At 33.5% G+C, this 12,490-nt stretch overlaps 1 protein-coding gene across 2 annotated transcripts in view; it reads left to right on the top strand.

The window, feature by feature from the left end:
* Positions 1-12,490, top strand: part of SLCO4C1 (solute carrier organic anion transporter family member 4C1) — a 63,242-nt gene that overhangs the window by 35,740 nt on the left and 15,012 nt on the right. For both annotated transcript variants that reach the window (XM_004042316.5, XM_055387048.2), the window contains 4 exons: positions 1,095-1,201; positions 3,331-3,475; positions 4,107-4,302; positions 11,608-11,758. In XM_004042316.5, coding sequence (XP_004042364.1) covers positions 1,095-1,201; positions 3,331-3,475; positions 4,107-4,302; positions 11,608-11,758 — 599 coding nt within the window. The remainder of the gene's footprint in view (positions 1-1,094; positions 1,202-3,330; positions 3,476-4,106; positions 4,303-11,607; positions 11,759-12,490) is intronic.

The following is a 12,490-nucleotide window of genomic DNA, read 5'->3' as shown; positions in this document are numbered from 1 at the left end:
GTTGGCAGTACCATTATTAAAAATCAAAGGGACATGGTAATAAGATGGCAAATATTTCATTTGTCAAGCATGTTAGGATTAAGAGAGCAGAGGAAAAAAGCCACAAAAGTACTTTAATATAAAAGATCAAAAAGAGAACCATTTGAAAGGAAGAAAAAAATGTTAAGAGATTTTAAATGAAAAGCATAGATGTGTGATTGGAGCAAAATTGTCTCATTTTAATGTTTAGACTGGTTGGAACTTCCTTAGCTAGTAATAATGAATACTGGTTCTTGGGGCATCCTGATTACAGACATAGATATTTACATATTTGAACAATTTTATTAACAGAAGAACTAGCCTCTTATAGAATTTATATACTAGTGGAAGTATGTGTCAGTTAAAAAGTAAGCACTTTTTTTACATGAAGAATAAAATGATAGAGCATGTTTACTTACTATATATTATATATATATAAAATATATATATATTTTATATATATAAAATATATATATATTGTATATATATAAAATATATATATATTGTATATATATAAAATATATATATATTGTATATATATAAAATATATATATATTGTATATATATAAAATATATATATATTGTATATATATAAAATATATATATTGTATATATATAAAATATATATATTGTATATATATAAAATATATATATTGTATATATATAAAATATATATTATATATATTATATATAATATATTTTATATATATATTATATATATAATATATATTATATATATAAAATATATATATTATATATATAAAATATATATATAAAATATATATAAAATATATATATATTATATGTATAAAATATTATATATGTATATTATATATATTATATGTATATTATATATATATACAATATATATAATATATATATAAAATATATTTTATATATATATAATATATATATAATATATATTTTATATATATATTATATATATAATATATATAATACATATATACATTATATATACATTATATATAATATATAATGTGTTTATATATACACATTATATATATTATATATATTATATATATATAAAATATGTATATGTATATTTTTTTTTTTAGGTACAGCAGAAATTCAAGCTGGAAAAACTTCCCAGGCTCATCAGAGTAATAGTAATGCAGATGTGAAATTTGGAAAAAGTATTAAAGATTTTCCAGCTGCTCTAAAGGTAAAATAAAATTCTTCTCTGTCTCTCTCTCTCAGTCTCATACACACACACATATACACACACACACCTCACATGTACATATGTGTAGATGTGTTTATATATTATATATACACACATATATATGTACAAATACAACCACACATGTATACATACATATAAACACCCACATAAACCCACACACACCAACACATACCCACACATGCACACACACACGCCATCTTTTCGTAGTACCATTTTGTTTGCTTGTTTACTACAATTTGAGCTCTTATAAACAACTCTTTGGATTCAGTTTTATTGTCTTTTGAGTAAATGAAAACTATTGCAGGGTAGAATGGTTGAAAGAGCATGAGTTGTCTTATTGGCAATATCATATTCAGTGGTTCCTTGTTAACACTAATAGCCCATTATTCCATGACATTTTCCTTATGAAATTGATTAGTCAATTATCACTGAATTGTAAATATATTTGAGAATTCTGAAACAATATTTTTCTTTTGTGAAAGAGGTGGTTAGTGGTAACTTCCTTTGAATTCGAGGCTAAAGAACAAAAGTGTTATGGTCCATTAAGTTGTACTCAACAGAAAAGTATTCTTTCTATTTAGTGTTATAAAAGTTTTATTCATAAAGGACTTTATAATTTTACCTTTTCAAGATGTGAAATTGTTTGCTTTTCATTGTTTTTGGTTTCTTGTCAAATAAAAGCCTTAAAATGTTTTTACTTCTCCACTCAGCCCATCTTTCAACTCTCCACACCATACATGCACATTCTTGTGTTTTGCTGATATTGTTCATGCTTTAATTGCAACTACTGTTATTTTCTCTTACAGTAATTCTGTTCTATTTCATTATTCCTGTTTAGTTTATCTTATAAATTTTAATTTACATTACCATATAGAGTCATTACTGACCATTACTTTTTTTTGTCCTTGTGTCCTCCTGCTTAGAGATATCTCTCTATTCTGATTTCAATCTCCATGAATTCAACATTTTCTTGTTGGTTTTCCTTAGATAGGATACCACCTAGATATCCTTGAATGTCTGAATAATATATTTTACTAGGTGAATACTTTTGGATCATTCCTCTTTAATCCCAGTAGTCTGTGGATATTGTTTGCTCTTTTCTACTTAATTGTGTTGTATTTGAGAAGTTTTATGTTAGTGTGATTCTGAGTTATTCTTTTCATCTTTATGTTGGTAAGTTTTTTCATTTATCTTTGATTACAGGAAATTTACTCAGTTTTGCTGAAGTATATGTCTTTTTTCATTAATTCTTCTCAAGATTTGATTATTTTCAATCTGAAGACAATTTTTAAAAATATTGCTATTTTTATTATTATTAATTATTTTAAATTATTGCATGTTTTTAGGTACTTTTTCCTCCTTTTGTCAGTCTATGTGGCTCTGACTTCTAAAGCTCCCATCTTGCTCCTTTGTGACTCTGTGTGTGTGTGGTGTGTGTGTGTGTTTGTGTTTTGCTTGGTTTTATGAAAAATTTTTTGGCATTTAATATTTGAGAACTATAATTTGGTTTTCATTTTGTGGTTAAATGTATTAACACAATTAACCTCCATACTCCCCTCTGTCAATAAATAAGATTATGAGAGGTCTAGCCATATAGACACCTATTTAAAGTTGCTTAACTGTGTTTCTAAAGTTCTTAATTGCTGAGTGTAATCATGGAACCATACTATGAATTTGATACTTAGAGACCATTCTCATCTGTGCTCATAGTCTCAAACTCTTTCTTTACTGTACATAGGAATTCAGAACACAATAAAATATCAAATAGGTGGTAGATTTATGGTGTGGAGATTTACAGTAACACTGGGGAAGGGAACTTTTCCAAGAAGGCTTTTACCTTCTTTCCGTAGCCCTTGGAATGCAATAAATGCATAACCACCATGTTGAGGAATTATCTATCAATTTTCTAGGTTTTCCACATATAAATTTTCTCATCATGTATGTGTAATTCTATTAATTATCCATAGTTATATTTTTGTTTTGGAGGAAATGCTGAAATTTTACAGATGATTGTAAAATTTTGTTAATTCATCATGCTAACCTTCTAATTCTGTACTTTGCAATACAATCATAGCTATTCATTTGAGGAACTGTATTTTTTTCTTTAGAATTTGATGAAGAATGCTGTCTTTATGTGTTTAGTTCTATCAACTTCTTCAGAAGCCTTAATTACTACTGGATTTGCTACATTTTTACCTAAATTTATAGAAAATCAATTCGGATTGACATCCAGCTTCGCAGCTACTCTTGGAGGTAAAACATTTTCTTTATCTTAACCTAAAAATTTTACTTTACTATATTAAATTTTTATGAGGATAGTGTATAATTTGAGGTAGCCCTCCTTGAAATTTAAACTAAAACCAGCCCAGCCAACATGGTGAAACCCTGTCTGTACCAAAACACATAAAAATTAGCCGAGCACAGTGGCACGCACCTGTAGTCCCAGGTCCTTCAGAGGCTGAGGTGGGAGAATCACTTGAACCTGGGAGGTGGAGACTGCAGCGAGCCGAGATTGCGCCATTGTACTCCAGCCTGGGTGACAGAATGAGATCTTGTCTTTAAAAAAAAAAAAAAAAGACATTTAAACTTAATTTTGGTAAACATTTCTGATTTTCTGACATTAGGCAATCTTTTGTATGAACTAGAGAAAGACAAAGGCTAAAATTCCTAAAGAGAGTATGTATTAATCTTAATGTTCAATACGTTAATTTGACTAATTCCCTACTTGATGGACCTTTAAGTCATTTGTACATGTATTTCTATATCAGGTGAATAAATATAAGTTAAAACCATATTGACACTTGTTTTTGATGTTTTCCAGTTGTCAGTATGAGTGAGTATATGTGTATGGTTTCTCACAATCTACATTCTTTTTTCTTATTAGGGGCTGTTTTAATTCCTGGAGCTGCTCTCGGTCAAATTTTAGGTGGCTTCCTTGTTTCAAAATTCAAAATGACATGTAAAAACACAATGAAGTTTGCACTGTTCACATCTGGAGTTGCACTTACACTGAGTTTTGTATTTATTTATGCCAAATGTGAAAATGAGCCGTTTGCTGGTGTATCTGAATCATATAATGGGTAAATACATTTCAGTGCTTTTTGATATTAATACCAGAATAATAGACTAAGCATTTCCAAGCATATGTTTTCTTAAATGGTGAGAAATTGGCTTTTTAAAAATTTGGAAGACCTTTTTTTCTATGTAAGAACATGTGGTTTTGTTTTTAGTTTAGATAATTGATGTCTTCTTAAAAGTTGGGGATATTTATACAAAGAACATTTAAGGAGCAACTTTCATATACTGGGCACTATACTTCCTCAGTGATACAAAGATTAATACTGTAGGATTTTTGCCTCTAAGCGATTCACATCCTAGGGAGAATTTCACATTATATGCTTTTATTGATTTAAATTTTTAGAAATGGAAATAACTCCATAATTATGATAAAAATTATCTTATTAGGTTGGTTGCAAACAGACAAGAAGAGAAATTAGAATAAAGCTAGTCCTTGCTATACTTATCATTATTGTATCTACTTAGAAGTTTATGTTTATTGTAAATAAATAAATAACTTGTTCTCACCTGTAGACATGTTTCTAGCTATAACTGATTTGACCATTTATATTTCTTTGTTTTCCTTTTTTGTTTTGCTTTGAAATTTTAAGCCATAAGTAGGTGGTCAGGCAGGAGGGTGTTGCACAGCAGTGCATTTTATACCTCACAGTGCTGCTTTAATTGTTTCATTACATGTGTTTGAGGCTGTCAAGGAAGGTGGTACGTTAGGTCAAGGACTCCATAATTTTGTATAATATGACATATAGATGATATAAATATAATCTACTTTGTTCAGAAAAGTTTGCCAATGACAATCATCATGATTTGTAGTTGCTGCTAATATATCTGTGATTCTTTTACATTAATGCTGAGTGTTCTAAAGCAGTGTTTAGTTAAGCTCCATCACATTTTTTTCTTTTTTTGTTTTTTTTAGACAGAGAGTCTTGCTCTGTCACCCAGGCTGGAGTGCAGTGGCACAATCTTGGCTCACGGCAACATCTGCCTCCTGAATTCAAATGATTCTTGTCTCAGCCTCTGGAGTAGCTGGGACTACAGGCGCATGCCACCATGACCAGCTAATTTTTGTATTTTCAGTAGACATGGGGTTTCGCCCTGTTGGCCAGGTTGGTCTCAAACTTCTGACCTCAAGTGATCTGCCTGGCTCGGCCACCCAAAGTGCTGGGATTACAGGTGTGAGCCACCGCGCCCGGCCAAGCTCCATTACATTTGTTCAACATTTGTTGAATGCGTCCTCTGGCAGATCTTCTTGGCAAAATACCTGTTCTAAAGGAGAGATTGCAAAAGAAAACAGTGAACAAAGAGTCCATTAGGTAATGGGAGATAAAAAAAATTGCTATGGAATTGAAAAGAAGGTGAGCTTTTCAATTTTATTTGATTAGAATCCAGAAGGGCTTCATAGCATAATAGTGAAATGGGGTTTAAAAATCCTTCAAGGATACAAAGAGTTTTGAGAAATAAAGATTTGAGAAGAGAGAAAGGGAGAGGGAATATGCTAAACCAAGGTTATAAATGCTATAAAATGTGAAAGCTAGTTTCAGAGACCAGGTTGAATGGAACTTAGATTATGTGTCTAGAAATAGTGGAAATATATTTTGGAATGTTGAAAGGTAGGTAAAGTTGTGTAGACCTGACTTTCACCCCTATAAACTTCACCCAAACTTATCCCAGTAAACATTTTTTGTATATTCCTTTTAGAAAAAAAAGGAAGTTCTGGATAGTTTAACACATAGTTTATCACCTTGAGTAACAAAGTACATGTGAATCCATTTAATATTGTCTACCTTAAATAATAGTTACTACCAGGTGTGCTGTCCAGGTGTGTAATCAGAAAGGAAGGCATGTGTGATGGGGTAATTCTGAGGTTCACGTAGGGGTTGGCCATTAAGATATATTAAGATCTGGGATATAGTGTTTAATACACATACATGTTTCTTAGTGATGAGAAAAACTGAAAGTGAATACACATAAATATCACTAAAGGTATATGTTTTTACTCATATTTATGTATGTGTGTGTATATAGATATAAATAGAAATAGGGACAGAATTTAATGTCACAAAGTAGGTGTGACATTTTCAGATCATTTTTTTCTCATGGCCCCAAATTCTTAGTTTTAGCTTCTATACACTGAGTATTAAAATGTGTATATTACAAACAGGTCAGTCAAACTAGTCTCATCTAAGAAACACGTATAAAAGAAAAGGTACAGGCATATGTTGAGGATATTGTGGGTTTGCTTCCAGACCACCAAAATAAAGCATATATTGCAGTAAGCAACTCAAGTGGATATTTTGGTTTTCCAGTGCATATAAAGGTTATATTTACCCTATACTGTAGTCTATTACATATACAATAACCTTATTTCTAGAAAAGCAATGTACAATGTATATACCTTAATTTAAAAATTATTTATTGCTGAAACATGCTGACAATCATCTGAGCCTTCAGCAAGTTGTAATTTTTTTGCTGGTAGAGAGTCTTGCCTCAGTGTTGATGGCTGCTGACTGACCAGGGTGGTGGTTGCCAAAGGTTGGGGTAGTTGTGGCAGCTTCTTAAAATAAGACAATAATGAGCAGTCAGAACACACACATCATTCATTGATTAAATTTTGCTTCTTAAAGGGGCATGGTTCATGGTGTCCTGAAACAATTATTATAGTACATCAAAAATCACTGATCACCATAACAGAAATGGTAATGAAAAAGTTTGAAATTTTGCAAGGTTACCAAAATATGAAATAGACCTAAACTGATCATGTACTCTGGGAAAAATGGCACTTGATAGACTTACTGAATACTATCACTATCACTAGGTTGCCACTAACCTTCAGTTTGTAAAAAACACAAGATTTGCAAAGTACAATAAAACAAAGTAAAGTAAAGCTAGGTAAGCCTGTCTATGGAAAGAACAGACTAAGAAGCTCAAGAAATACCTTTTCAGGGAGTGAGAGACAGAAGAGGTTCTGAGGATGTAGGGTTTCTAGTAGAAGGGTGCAAAGAATCTTTGGCTTTTGCCATGGTAAGCACAGATGGGTAAAAAGAGATTTTGCATCCATGAATTAATGAATTAGGTTCATTGATATGTTCTTTGAAAGTCCCTGTTTAATATAACAGCATTTCCAAAAAATGTAAGATCAGGGGATATATACATATAAATAATTTCAACTTTTAGATTCAGGGGGTACATGTGCAGATTTGTTACCTGGGTATATTCTATGATGCTGAGGTTTGGGGTACGATTGATTCTGTTACCCAGGTACCAAGCATAGTACTGAATAGTTTTTCTTTTCTTTTTTTTTTTTGAGAGAGAGTCTCCTTTGGTCGCCCAGGCTGGAGTGTAGTGGCACGATCTCAGCTCACTGCAACCTCTGCCTCCTGGGTTCAAGCGATTCTCCTGCCTCAGCCTCCCGAGTAGCTGGGATTATAGGCGTGCCATCACACCCAGCTAAATTTTGTATTTTTAGTAGAGACAGGGTTTCACCATGTTGACCAGGCTGATCTTGAACTCCTGACCTCAGGTGATCCACCCGCCTCGGCCTCCCAAAGTGCTGGGATTACAGGTGCGAGCCACTGTGCCTGGCTAATAGTTTTTCAACACTTGCCCCCCTTCTTCTCTTCTCCCTCTTGTATCTGCAGTGTCTATTGTTGCCATCTTTATTCCATAACTCAGTGATTAGCTCCCACTTTTAAGTGAGAGCATGTGGTATTTGGTTTTCTGTGCCTGTGTTAATTTGCTTGAGATAATGGTCAGGATATTTTTCAATAATATTTTAAAGTAATTTATTATTAAATCTTTAATTGGGCACAATACTAAATTCGATTGCATGAATACTGTTTATTTTCCCACTGTTCCCCACTGCTCTTTTGTTGCCTTGACAATCTATAGGAACTTTGAGTCTTATTTTGGTGATCAGTGGTGGTAATAATGATTCATGTTTTACTTAATACTTAAAACCTCATAGAATATAGAAATACCATAGTGTATACACACAGTATTTTTTTCTGTATCTGACCTTTAGCTAGAATTTTATTGATTATATGAAATAGCATCTTAAAGAGGCATATCAATATTTTGCAATAGTTTTAGGGAAATTTTAGCCTGTTATAGAGGCATAATTATAGAATAATACTTTGTATTTAAGAAATTAATGTTTGAATTCTACTTGTGGCAAACATAAAGATGTTTATATATGCACATTTATTTTATTATATTTTAAATCTATTAAACATTTCAAAATAGGATATTTTAATATTTTTAAATATGTATACACTAAGAAAATTTAATAAACTTCACAAGCATCTGCTGTTTTTCTACTAATAGTTTTCTAGTTACCTCAAGAAGTAAACCTTTGTAAAATATGTAGACTAATGTGACCACCCCTTGATATTAAGGAATATAAGCTATATTTCTTTGTTTCTACTATAATTTGCATCATGCTATCTTATACTTTGTATGATCTCAGTAATTATTTATCAATAACATGAGAATTATATATTGGGAACTTTAAAAATTGCTGTGTAAAGGCTATTTCTAGAGTTGCAGGGATGGTTTTTCTCTGGTTGTCTTATTTCTGCATCTATGTTATGAGCTCTGTGAGCAGACACTCTGGTGATGGCTTTTGTGAATGTGATCAACCGTTGATATATCATCATACTTGATAAAGATAAATCTGGCAGCATCTGTGGAATAGATTTGAATAAGATGAGACTGCAGGCAGAGTGGCAGATTACTATCTTGATCACTCTTTCCTTCAGACTCCCTACTGATTTAGTCGTTTTTTTCTCTTTAATTTGTTTTCTTCATGACTTTCTTATTCTCCGCCTACTTTGTATGTCATCATTTTCCAACACAGTGTCGATTATCTTCTAATACTTACAGAAATCACTCATTTACTGTGTTTGACCCCTGATGCAAGGAAGTTAGCTTCATGGTGGCAGAGGTTTGCCTCTCTTCCTCCCTCCCTTCTTCCCTTCCTTTTCCTTCTTTCTCTTTCCTTATCTCTTTCCCTTCCCTTCCTCCCTTCTTCCCTTCCTTCTTTCCCCGTTTCCCTTCCTTCTCGCTTTTCTCCCTTCCTTCTTCCCTCTCCCTCCCTCTTTCTCCTTTTCTCCTTCACTCCCTCATTCCGTTCGTTCTATCCATTTCTCTCTCTCCCTCAATCTGTCATTTCTAGTTCTAACTCTAGCTCCTTCTTTCTTTTAAATATAATTCTACCACCTTGAGTAGTCTAGCACATAATTGGTGTTCATTGTGTCTTTATTAAATAAGTGGACTCCCAAGACTTCAGTACTCTTCTCATTCCATACACTATATGACTGATCTTATAAATGTTCATGGTTTCAGCTACATCTATGTCCAAATGGTTATTAAGAAATCTAGCTCCATTCAAGATTTCTTCTCCACCAAATCGGAGATACTCTTAATCTTATTACGTACAATACCATACTCATCATTGTTCTCCTGTACCTAAACACCAGGTTAGATATTAGGAGTCACCTTTGACTCTTCCATTCTTTTTTTTTTTTGGAAATGGGATCTCACTCTGTTGCCCAGGCTAGAGTGCGGTGGCACAATCATAACTCACTGCAGCCTCAAACTCCTGGGCTCAAGTGATTTTTCTGCCTAAGCCTCTTGAGTAGCCTCTTCCATTATTAACAGGAAGAGTCATCTTCAACCAATCCATCACCAAATCTTACTGATTCTACATCCAAAAGTTTTCTTTAATCTGCTTCCTATCATCATATGTTCTATCTTAGCTCTCCTTTATATTGTCATCACCTACTGTCTAGGGTATTGTAACTGGTCCCCTTTCTTCAAATTCATACTCTGTACAACTCCTAGAATTACTTCTTTAAAACGAACTTTTGACAGTGTCACTTTCCAGTCTAAAAATACCTTAACGATTACCTTTTGTCAGGCCCTTGTGGCTCTCAATTAAACTGGTCCTTTACTCCTCTCCAGCTACATTTCCCATCACTCTGTGCCTCAGACATCATTCATATTTCTCCACAGAGGATGCTGTTTCTCTACTCTATGCCTTTGTACCAGCTTTCTCTGAAGTACGTTTCCCCTTCCCCATTTGACTGGCTTACTTGTACTCATTCTTTATATATTTTTTACGATTTTTTTTTTTATGGAGTCTCACTCTGTTGCCCAGGCTGGAGTGCAATGGCGCAATCTTGGCTCACTGAAACGTCTGCCTCATGGGTTCAAGAGATTCTCCTGCCTCAGCCTCCCGAGAACTGGGACTACAGGTGCCTGCCACCATGCCCAGCTAATTTTTGTATTTTTAGTAGAGATGAGTTTCATCATGTTGGCCAGGCTGGTCTCGAATTCCTGACCTCAAGTGATCCACCCGCTTTGGCATCCCAAAGTGCTGGGATTACAGGTGTGAGCCACCGTACCAGCCTCTTACTCATTTTTTAAATCGCATCTCAGGCAGTAGCTCCTCCAGCCCCTTTTCTCTAAACTTTGACTTGTGTTAGGTGTCCTTCCTTGGTGCTTCTAAAAGGCACTTTGCTGATATCTGTAACCACACTTAGCATATTACTGAATAATTATCTAAGTCCCTCTCTACTTCTAAACTGTGAAATCCTTGAGGGCAGAGACTGTCTTATTCGGCTTTGTATTCCCGTTACCCAGCATAGGGTCTAGCAGTTGAATGAATAAATAAATGAGGTATAAGGGATGCATTTTTGATTAGTGTAACCCTTTATATTAGGGAAGATGTTTTCTCTAAGAGGCAGCTTGAAATGACACTGAGCCTGGGGACTGGGAAAATTATATTTGGTAAGGAAAGAAAAGTAACTTAATCTCCCTGGACCTCAGTTTTCCCATTGATGAGATGATTATGTTCAACAGCATGATTTTGTTCATCCTTCCAAGTTTAAAATATTGTCTGCATCCTGGACATATTTGGCACTGTATGGAGATATTTTGGTTGCTGTAATGAAGGAGAGTGCTACTGGTATCTGGTGGAAGTCAGAGAAGCTGCTAAACATTCTACAGTCCATAGAACCAACCCCACAAGAGAATTACCTGGTGCCAGATGGGAAACTCTTGTCTTCTTCACTTATTCTGCCTTTTATTTTAAATTACTGACAGATACTATACTATATGACTATTGTTTTTATTGCCTCTCTCCGACAAGAAGTTAAACTTTATGTGCAAAGGAAGACGTTTTATTTGTTTAGTAATTATGTGTTGAGTGAGTGAATAAATGACCTAATGGTAAGATATAACAGTGCTTCGAAATTGTTAGTTAAAAGTTATGACAGATCATTTACCCTTCTTTCATTTCTTATTTACAGGACTGGAGAATTGGGAAACTTGATAGCCCCTTGTAATGCCAATTGTAACTGTTCGCGATCATATTATTATCCTGTCTGTGGAGATGGAGTCCAATATTTTTCTCCCTGCTTTGCAGGCTGTTCAAACCGAGTTGCACACAGGAAGCCAAAGGTAGCTTATGTCTCCTACTTTTCCCTTAATGAGGCAATATGTTTGTGGATTATCTTGACTTCTCTAATGGGGTTATGCAATGCCTATTCTTGCCTTCCTGCTCCACTGCCTCCGTTAAGCAGCCCATGATGTCTCCAGCTGAAATAGATTCTTTTTCCTTCATGCCTCTTGCAGTTATTGTTGAAAAATCAATTTGGAAGTTACAAACATTTTAGTAACATCACTTTGTTGCAGTTATGAAATATCTTTTACCTTTTCAAATTGTTTTATAGTCATCCCTCACAATACATGGGGGATGGGTTCCAGGACCCCTGCATATACCCAAATATGCCATACTTAAGTCCCGCCGATGGCCTTGAAGAACTCGCTTTAAGTCAGCACCTCAGTATATATGGGTTTTGCATCCTGCGAATACTGTATTTTTGATCCATGTTTAGCTGAAAAAAAAAATCCGCATGTAAGTGGAGCAGTGCAGTTCAAACCTGTGTTGTTCAAGGGTCAATTTTATTTTTCCTTAACTATTTAAGATCTTTGAAGGCAAGAGAGTTTTCCTATTTTCACTAGGTACAGTTTATATAATAGAAACTTAGTATTTGTTTTATTTGATGTACCATGAATACATTTAAAATATTCAAATCAATTTATTTTTAAATACAAATTCATATTTAATTCTGGATCTCAATACTAATCAGTGTGCCTAAATGTTATTTCTTTTTTGTACAGTTAAATAGT

The sequence above is a fragment of the Gorilla gorilla genome, chromosome 4 (assembly GCF_029281585.2).
Source record: "Gorilla gorilla gorilla isolate KB3781 chromosome 4, NHGRI_mGorGor1-v2.1_pri, whole genome shotgun sequence".
NCBI lineage: Eukaryota > Metazoa > Chordata > Mammalia > Primates > Hominidae > Gorilla > Gorilla gorilla.
Note: the sequence above shows the minus strand (reverse complement) of the source record. Positions and strands in the feature narration are given on the sequence as shown.